The following is a 10,111-nucleotide window of genomic DNA, read 5'->3' as shown; positions in this document are numbered from 1 at the left end:
TACCGGCGGTCATGAGTATGAATTAAGCCGAGCTATTGAGCCTTCAAGGTATCTGGGCTGCTATGGTAAAATTAACGTGGAAGCGCAGAGGCAGGTATCTAATGCGCTGCTGTTTGATTAGTACCACCTCGCCCGTGCAAGCAACACGGTCAGTTGAGAAAGCTATAAGAAGAGGCTAAGGGCAACCTTCAGAGGGCAACCTTCAGAAGCATACCTTTCTCGGCCTTTTGGCTAAGATCAAATGTAATATCTATTTTTATTAGTCTAATATTTAATATATGGGCCATGTGCCCACAATGGTATTAAATTTATTTTTTATGGGGGAGGGTCTACAATAATGGCTTGCCATTGATACCCTCATGTGTCGTATGGACATTGCACTACTGCTCAGGCTAGGCGCACCCCAACCAATACAAGTAAACAATTTATATAGTCTTCTATAAGCAAATAAATTTTAATTTTAATTGGTTATATCAATCACTTCGAAGGGGAGCCTTGGCGCAGTGGTAAAGCTGCTGCCTTGTGACCATGAGGTCACGGGTTCAAGTCCTGAAAACAGTCTCTTGCAGAAATGTAGGGAAAGGCTGCGTACAATAGACCCAAAGTGGTCAGATCCTTCTCCAGACCCTGCGCAAGCGGGAGCTACATGCACTGGGGTTATATCAATCACTTCAATTCCTTAAATCTGTTTCTTGATGCCAGGTGCAACAGAAGACAAGTATGATTCAACTACTTTTTCACTTGGGAGCATTGTCTGAATAGATTTTCCTATGAATGTCTGAGATTGTTTTCCTATACTGATTGATCAAATGCTATACCCTTTCAATGGATGCCTTGCACATGATTTGGTTAATTACAAGACTATTTTACTTCAGCCATTTTGAACAGAATCAAGCACACCACTGCACATTCTTAGTCTCATGGTGCCCGCCAGAGCAATAGATACACTTTCATGGTTGTACAATATAATGCCAGGTGACTCATACAATAGCAAAGGTTATGTGTATTTCAAATTTGGATCTGAAATTTTCAAGGATTGTAGACATGGATCTTGTGAACAACCACATCTTTTTTGGAATTTTTAAAACCTTTTAAATTTGAGTTTTGTGAGATGGGAACATTGCAGCACCTAAGCCATAAGAGCTACAGCAAGGTCCACGACATGTGCCAGCCTCTGGCGAAGAGAGAAATGTAACCAGGGAGACACCGGCTGGTGTTCTTCGCCAAATTCCAGCACATGTACTACACAATTAAGTGAACAACATACACACATACGACATATAAGCATATAGACACAGCAGAAGCCAGAGCTGCTGCAGTTCTGCGGTAAACTTTTTTTGTTCCATAATGTATGAATGGAGTCCGTGTAGATGATTCGTCGGGCAAGGCAGGCATGCACCAGCCTCTTCCCCCTAAAATTTGCTAAGGATAGCAGAATTTCTAACTTGCAAAGCTTTTTGCTCTTCTATGTTATGTACCTGGCCTCTGATAAAGCTCCCCCTCCAGCAATACATTGCTGGCAACAATTAATCATCACCACCTCCTCCATCGTCAGCCTCCATGGCGTCATAATCATCTCCATCCGCTTGATGGTCCCCGGCATCGTCTGCGTCCATCACTTCTGGCCTTGCAACCACTTCATTGATGGCTTCTACTGCTTGTGATATCTTCGCGTCTAGAACAGGTCTTTCCACCTTCATGGATTTGAAACTATCCTCGGTGAAGAACGCAGTGAATGTCTTTGGCACCTGCAAGATGATCATGGTTAGTTACATTCACCAAATGTTGTTTTTCTACACAAGCTTCAAAAGAAAGATAGTAGCCATCTCACCTTGAAATAACGGTTTCGCTCTTTGGCACTCTCAACAAGGTTGGTCCAGTGTTTATCTTTCTTCAATGTTGAAACGGAACCTATTACCTGCATTACACGCTAATTTGTTATTTGGGTATTTACCAACAACGAATGATAGTTTACACAAATAAGCCAACTCCTGATTCCTAGTGAGATGTAGAATGGGTAGTACATCAAATCGAGTTATACATCGCACAGCTTGTTCTTCTAAAAAAGGAACTCAGGCACTATATAACCTCCATACTGTCACACCGCTTAATCCATGAACAAACATGTAGGGTTGTAAATCCAATACAATTAAAACTCGTTTCTTTCTACCAGTGTGTATGCAATATGCATCATAAAAAAAGACAACATTGATGTTTGGATAAAGATCACTTACTAGTACAGCAGATCTAGCTCTGGTGATGGCAACATTCATTCGCCGAAAATCAGAAACAAACCCAATATTTTGCTCCTTATTGCATCGAACACATGAGAAAATGACAAGTTCCTTTTCACGGCCCTACATGTGAGCAACAAGATGCCATATTACAATCACTGCAACCCACTACGTTACATAGAGCAAATCTGCAATGCATGTTAATAAACTAGTTACCTGGAATCCATCAACGCTGTTTACATCTATAACTTCCTTTGATTGGTCGCCAAAGGTCGACCGGAAATGGTCCTTCAGGAGTTTCACCTGACCCCTGTATGGTGATATAACAGCTACTTGAGAACTAGATTTGAGTTCTGGATAGCGCATGGCCAATTGGTGATATAGGAGGGTTATGAATTCCACTTCATCCTCGTTCACCGTCGAACCACTTCCAGACAGCTGAGATTCAACCCCATCAACATCAAAGAAGCAAAATGGTCCGAAGCAGCTGTAGGAATGCCATGGACGTTTTTTGTTGAGCCCTTCCCCGTCTTCTAGGATGCCTTCATAGAATTCTTTTGAAGGGAATACACTAATCTGTTTATTGAATGTATTAGTAATAATCCCCACTAAAGTTTGCGGCACCGACAGGGTTTGCGTCATCCAAAGGATTCACACTCCATTACATTTGCTTCCCCCGGAGAAGATAACTGATAATCCCCACTAAAGTTTGGTGGAGTAGAGTACTATTTTGAGTTCGTACTGCTCCATTAGAAAGGCGGTTCCAGCTAATCCCGCCGCCGACTCGCTTTCCTAGCTGCTGCTCGCCTTATGCTTTGTCTTGTCAGTGAGTGAAAAACAAAAGGAGAAGGTGGTTAGTTCCGGTTGATGTCACGCACGATCGGTCCGAGGGGAAAAGAGACGTCGATCGCTCAACCGTCGGGTCTGAGCATGCCAGTGTTGAGTGACTCACCAGATTTTGTGTGCGGCTGGTGTTATCTGCAGGTTCTGCGCGGCGATTTGCGCTTCGTCAGAATCCATTCATCACCGATTAATAGTAAATAAAAAGAAGTATGCATCCACTAGTACAGCGCAAATTTGACGATGCATATGGTGTCGTGCTGGAAGAAAACCTGACAAACGTTCGCCCTATAGAATTACGTAGTACTGTTTTTCCTTTTGCTCTACTGCATTTCGTCTCAACTGCCCTCCAAAGAAAAACAAGTCCGTCTCTTATTTGGACGATCGTCGGCAGCGGACCTCTCGTTGCTCAGTGCGTCGCCTACGTGTAGGACGAATTTTGGGGAAGAAACCGTTGCATTTGGTACGGAAAGGCGTGGGGCAGTGACGCACACGGGTGTTAAGCTGTCCCTGTCCGCTTGCATTTGGTACGGAAAGGCGTGGACCAAAGCTGACGGGAGATTGACGGTTGCTGCGATATATGGCCGTGCCTATATATAGCTGCCGATGGAGCCCCTTCTCTTCTCGCACCAAAACATCTACATCTCCCTCGCCTCTGCTAAAGCTAAGCACAGGCCAGGAAATAGTAGTAGTACTGTCTTCCAAGGAAGCCAAAATATGCAGCAGCCACGTGATGCGGCCGGCACCAATGGCGGTGGCGGCTTCTCCTGGGTGTTCGTCCCCGTGATGTTCGTCTTGCTCACCTTCAACTCCGTCATGGCGGTGTACCACTCCCGGGGCGACGCGGCGATGGTCGCCTTCGTCGCCACCTCCTACGCGGACCTGCTTCTACTCTTCTTCAGCCTCTGGCTCTACAAGAGGGCCACCCTTGGCTCCACCCGGAGGAACCGGCTCAAGGCATCCGTGTGGATTCTCACCACCATGCTCACCTTCGCCTTCTCCTACATGGTCATGGGCGCGGCCGGGCTCACCCTCCCCGTGGCGCTGCTCGTTTGGTTCATCGCGGCGGCCACCGGGATCGGTGCCTTCTCGGCCTTCTTTGAGCAGGGCAGGTATGAAGTGCCATCCTGACTTGTCTTCCATGCTGTGGAGTCCTCGCAGGCCCCTCGTCCTTCATGCATGGCCATGTTACACGTTCTTCAGCACCGCCATGATGCCTGACGCTGCTCGTCCGCCACACACGGTGCTCCTGTCCTGCATGGTACGAGTTCTTTTCATTCGTAGGTAACTGTGGCTAAAACTGCCTTTTTTTTTTCTTCTTTTGGCTGCAGAATCAACCCAGCACCACCGGGTGAACCCATGCTGCTGCCACCGGTGTAGCCCAAGCTAGGAATTACTATAAGGGGATATGCTTTTGTGATTCATTCAGACGCATGGATTTTGCGAAGTTGTCAGGTTACGATGGAGTTCATACATTGCTGGGTGGTTGTCTTGTACATAGTTTTCTTCAGAATCATGAGCCGGTGCGTCTCAAGAATAAAGAGATAACGTGATCTTCGTGGAATCATCAGCCGCTGTATTTGTCCGTTCTAGGCGTGCGTCTAGATAGTATTGTGGTCATGTGAGATGTGACCACCAGGGAAATAAATGAATTGAGCACTTGAAAAACAAGATTCTGATCTCTGATCTGCATCATTACCTTGTTGTATTTGCTGTTCTCACAGCAGATTAGTTCAATCTATTGGTACCTTTTTAAAGTCGTGGTTTGTGCCTGGACTGTGCTTTTAGAGTAAGATTTTTTACGGTTCTCAAAAGAGCTCTTTGGAGTAGTATATTTTTGGAGCCACTACCTCTCTAGTATTATTTATCATTACCACGTGAATACTCAGCTAGTTAGCCTCGCCCGCAAGAAGGGTGACCGCGCGGTAGCGACGATCTTTTGGTCAAAACGAAAATCCTAACAAGAAAATGTCCATGCATACATGCATGTACCCACTTGATCTTCGACTTCCTGGTTCACTTCGCACCGCAAATCCTACGCAGAAGCTCCAAATGACTACACAAAGTGATCAAATAATGCCTAAACCAGTAGAGAGAAAAACTGAGGAGCTAATCAAACAGAGCAAAAATAGCATGATTGCAAACGAAACCAACCAAAATGCATAGATCTTACCTTGATCTATCTTTTCTTCAACTACAACATCTTCTGAGTCATCCTTCCAATTGATCAAAATCACGGTCAAAGTGGCTACGTTTCACACTTTCACATATGGTAAAACAACAGAGAATACATACTCAGAAGGTATTCAAACAAAACAAAAGCATGCATGCGAACGAAACCAACCAAAATTGATAGATCTTACCATGATCTATCTTTTCCTCAACTGCAACATCTTCTCAATCGGCATTCAAATTGATCAAAACCGTAGTCAAAAAGACTATTTCACACTTTCACATATGCTAACACACAGAGAATAACATAGTAGATAGAGCGAAACGAGAGAATGCTGGCGAGTGTTCTGGTACGGGAGAGGCACCCTACATAAAACGATGCGGGGAGAGACTATTGTCACAAAACGATAAAGCCCACCAACAACTGGATGGAAAGAAATAATTGCACCTTTAGGTCGAAGATAGCGGTGGTAAAGGACGTCATCGACGCCATTCGACGCATGATGGACCACTGGCGGCTTGCCGGAGCAAAGTCAATCGAGCCCCCCTTTGGGGATCTGGGTGTGAGATAATAGCTTACGGTTTTCTTTACTGGGAGCTGCAGGCCAAAGGTCTGTCCTCTGATTGTATCTCTTTCCTTCTTTTCCCTCTGATCGCTTGATCAAACCTTGTATTCCATATGCTCCCTTCTAAATCAATCAATGCCAGCCAAGCTGGATCTTTCAAAAAAAACTGAGAGCTACAGGTGTTGTCGCGTCACGAGTAGCAGGAAAGGGGGCTGCAGCCACCCCCTGTAGCAGCAGGGCCAACCAGTCCCACGCCGTTCCTTTCCAAGCGTTGGCCTCGCCTAGTTTCCTGTTACACACGGGCTGCCACCTTTGGGTGTGGCGGTAGGTCCTGCCGCATGTGCTTGTTACGGCAGGTGCCATGTGTCGGTTGCCGGACTTGATGTTACGGTAGTTTTGGCAATACCACTCGTAAGTGGTCTTTTCTGTGAATTGCGCTCGGTAGGTGGTTTTTTATACCAAAAGAATCTTTTTCATTGACCTTTTTTTTGTAGATTTAACAGCAGTTAGTGGTATTTACAATTGTTGGTCGAAGGTGGAGTAGGAGTATGCATGCCTGGACCTCAACTGTATAGCTATGATTGCAAAGTCCACTGGAGTAGCACAGTGATTATTGTACTCGTATTTAGAGGCCAAATGGCTAAGAAAAAATAAGGTACCTTTCATCGAGATCGCCAGGATCTTAGCATCGTTGTTCTTTTTGCCCCAGCTGCAAATGCCTCTGCTGCATCATGTGGTAATCTTCAAATATACAATTCGTGTTGTAAATTAAGTAGGAGTGCTAACTAAAACTAAGTGATGCCGTGCATGGGCGGTGCTTTGTTGCGATAAAGAAGGGCCGGGAGAGTATATTATCGTGGTTTCCGTCGGTGCTGGGTACCGAGATGGCCACATCGGTTTCCACCGGATATCCTATGTAGTACTGACGCAAGTAAAATAAAGTAAAAATAGTACTGCAGAAGAGAGATGTAAGATCATGATTGGTATTGTCTTTGTGGGAGTGCCTATCTTGGGGACATCACTGAGTGAATATCTTTATTGAGTTTGCTAGCTGCTGGTATGGATCATCTCGCTGGTTTTTCACCGCCACACGAAAATGCGCTCTCGTATTGGCCGGTAGCAGCGGATTCTCTCTAAACTGGAATATAACCTAGCTTCTCTTTCCCGGCAACGTATAAGTTCTCGCAAGCATGCAAATATTTGCATGTCCGTAACTTTTCGACGACATACAAATATATATAGACGACGTTCTCGGCAAACATCCGCAAAAATACGAAAACTTAACAGTAACCACAGCGGAACAGCAAGAGCTATCCGACGGAAGCTCGTCGTTGGGAAGTGCAGTACGGCTCTACATGACTCATTCGCCCGTGCTATTTGCGATAGTGTAGCGAGGGAAGAGGAAGAATGTCCGGCGGACGTGCCACACCACAGCGTCAGTCAATCTTGCTGGGCGGCGTACCGGCTATCCTTTAACGAGTCGTTAGCACCTGAACCTGAGACAGCTCGGACCTGATGCACATGCAGGCCACTTCGTCCTAGGTGTTGGCCACACACTATTTTTGTATGGTTTCAAGACTGCGCACCATGATCGTGCTCTCGCCCGCTCAGTGTGCGTGTACGACGATCGTTGGCGAAGAAACCATCCAGCCTCCGAGGCTGGCGCGCAGCGATGGAGAGGGGGCGGGAAAAGGTGGGAGAAAAAGTAGGGCGGGAAAAGGTTGAAGAAAAGATAGTGAGAGACGCAGACGGGTGTGGCGTTGGTCGCACTTTCCTCGCGGCAACCTGCTTTGCTTTCCAAAAACAAATGAGCTAATTCGCTTCATGTAAGAAGAAAGGAAATGCAAATTCCACAGCAATATGACGGCCCAACCTTAACCTCTACGCACCTATATAAGAGAGCAACTCCAGCAGCGCCCCCAACACACCCCCAGGCGCCTTTTTACACGCCGGCGCCAATAAAATGTCCCAATTGCGTTTTTAAAATGCCGAAATCCGTCGGGTCGATTTGTTTTTGGGCTCGGCGATTGCAGGCCGAACCCGGCGCACTGGGCGGCGCTTGGGAGCTCCGGCGGAAGGGAAAAACGCGTCTGGGCCACACGGTCAGGTGAAAAGTCAAGCCAACCGTCCAGATTCACCTTCCACCCCCCATGCGTTCAGCCACCACCCTGCCGATCTCAGCGCCACCCATCGCCCACCACCACTAGATAGGCCATTCCCTGCCGGTAAAGAGAGGAGGCTTCGCCACGGCATCCTTTCCACCACCGTCCGGGTGATTTTTCCGGCGTTTCGGCCGCACAGGGCCGGTGTATCGGCGGGTGTGTGCCCACCATGCCCGCAAGGTGTTCGGCGATTTGCCTACTCGGCGAATGGACTCGGACCACGAGGAGGCGCTCGCCACGCTGCTCGAGGAGGAAGCCGATGCCGACGTCCAGGAAGAGGAACATCTCATGGTCCTCGCCGCCCTTGCCGGCCTGCTCGCGAGCAATGAAAATCCGCGGCGAGGTGGCTCGGCGTCGGGGCGGATGAAAGCAAAGAACCGGCATCGTCTGAAGGCTACTGCATGCTCTACTCTGACTACTTCGCCGACGCTCCACTGCACGGCGACAAAGTATTTCGGCGCCGTTATCGGATGAGTCGAAAGCTTTTCCTCTGGATTGTGAATTTCATCTGGGAGTTCGACAGCTACTTTAAGTGCAAGAAGGATTGCACCTGAAAAATTGGATTCACCTCAATCCAGAAGTGCACGACAGCGATGAGGATGCTTGCATACAGAGCTCCCGGTGATTCACTCAACGACTATGGGCGCATGGCCGAATCCACGAACATTGAGTGTTTCTACAAGTTTTGCAGGGCAGTGGTGGTAGTGTTTGAACCGCAATACTTGCGAACACCCAATGCGGAAGACACTGCTCGGATCCTAGCACAGAATGCAGCAAGAGGATTTCCTGTGATGCTTGGAAGTATCGACTGCATGCATTGGAAATGGAAGAACTGCCCATTTGCTTGGCAGGGGATGTACAAAAGGCGCCAATGGCGGTTGTAGTGTGGTACTTGAGGCGGTGGCCACACAGGACCTCTGGATTTGGCACTCCTTCTTGGGTATGCCAGGAACTCACAATGACATCAACATGCTGCAGTGCTCCCCTGTCTTTGCCAAGCTTGTTGAAGGTCATTCTCCTCCGATGAACTTCGAGGTCAATGGGTGGCACTACAACAAGGGGTGCTACCTAGCTGATGGCATCTATCCGAGATGGTCTACATTTGTGAAGACTATCTCAAACGTTGTGCTAGGAGGCAAGAAGTCCCACTTTACCAAGGCTTAGGAGGCTTGCAGGAAGGATGTCGAGCAGGCATTTGATGTGCTCCAATCTCAATTTGTTGTTGTCCGGTACCCTGCTCAGGCATGGTCGAAAGATCAAATGTGGAATGCTCTAAGCCACACGGCCCCTTCTCCTCGGTCCTCATCTCACACGAACACCACTCTAACTCGGCTTCTCCTGGGTATACGTTGCTCTGCTGTTGGCCTTACTCACCTTCAACTCCGTCATGGCGGTGTACCCCCTCCATGGGCGATGCGGCCATTGTGGCCTTCGTCGCCACCTCCTAACTCGACCTGGTGCTGCTCTTCTGCTGCCTCTGGCTTTATTACGACAGAGCGGCGGCCGGGTCAGCGTGGCGGAACCGGCTCAAGGCGTCGGTGTGGACTCTCACCACGCTGCTCACCTTCTCCTTCGCCTACATGGTCATGGGCACGGCTGGGCTTACCCTCCCCGTCGCGCTGCTCGTTTGGTTCATCGCGGCGGCCACCGGGATCGGCGCCTTTTCTGCCTTCTTCGAGCAGGGCAGGTACATACGCCGTAGAGTCTTTATTTGTCGTCCATTCAGCTCTACCCTAAGCACAGCACCACGCGCCGCCGCCCGCCGCCCGCCGCTCGACGCCGCTCCTTGCCGAGCCCCCAGCTCCCCACAGCGACACCACGTCACCACCGGTTCACCGTGCCCAGTCCGTGCCGCCGCTTGCCGCTGGACCGTACACACGCTGCGCGCTTGTCGAAGCCATTCAATGGCCCGGGCTTTGTGCCCTGCTGTCGCAAGACGCTGATTCTTACCTAGCCGCCGCGAGCTGTTTGATGTCGTTCTAGAGCGCGCGCTCTGGCACCGACGCTGGCGGTGCTCGCAGTGCGCACTCTGCGCCGCGCTCTGGTCGAGGTTGTTCACTACTACCTCGATGCCGCTCGGCCGCCACCCACCCGCGCGCTGCTAGACGTTGTTAAGTGTCAATAGTTAATACGGCGT

The 10,111-nt window shown here is 48.7% G+C and overlaps 2 protein-coding genes and 1 non-coding gene across 3 annotated transcripts; 2 read left to right on the top strand and 1 right to left on the bottom strand.

Annotated features, from left to right (window-relative positions):
- The first annotated feature begins 210 nt into the window (after positions 1–210).
- On the top strand, positions 211–407 carry LOC125517849. Its single transcript, XR_007287848.1, has one exon. It is a non-coding gene; the product is annotated as a U2 spliceosomal RNA (small nuclear RNA).
- Positions 408–1,526: 1,119 nt separating this feature from the next.
- On the bottom strand, positions 1,527–2,823 carry LOC125516527 (probable helicase MAGATAMA 3). The gene is made up of 4 exons (XM_048681943.1): positions 2,451–2,823; positions 2,235–2,357; positions 1,832–1,918; positions 1,527–1,748 (listed from the first exon to the last, which is right to left on the bottom strand). The coding sequence occupies exons 1-4, from the start codon at positions 2,598–2,600 to the stop codon at positions 1,527–1,529; spliced, it is 582 nt and encodes a 193-aa protein (XP_048537900.1). The 5' UTR covers positions 2,601–2,823.
- An 857-nt stretch (positions 2,824–3,680) lies between these two features.
- Positions 3,681–4,769, top strand: LOC125516525. The gene is made up of 2 exons (XM_048681942.1): positions 3,681–4,335; positions 4,406–4,769. Exon 1 carries the CDS (start codon positions 3,681–3,683, stop codon positions 4,203–4,205), a length of 525 nt encoding a protein of 174 aa, XP_048537899.1. The 3' UTR covers positions 4,206–4,335; positions 4,406–4,769.
- The last annotated feature ends 5,342 nt before the right edge of the window (positions 4,770–10,111 follow it).

Source organism: Triticum urartu, chromosome 6 (genome assembly GCF_003073215.2).
Source record: "Triticum urartu cultivar G1812 chromosome 6, Tu2.1, whole genome shotgun sequence".
NCBI classification, from domain to species: Eukaryota; Viridiplantae; Streptophyta; class Magnoliopsida; order Poales; family Poaceae; genus Triticum; species Triticum urartu.
The sequence above is the reverse complement of the archived record's forward strand: the minus strand, read 5'-3'. Positions and strand labels throughout refer to the sequence as shown.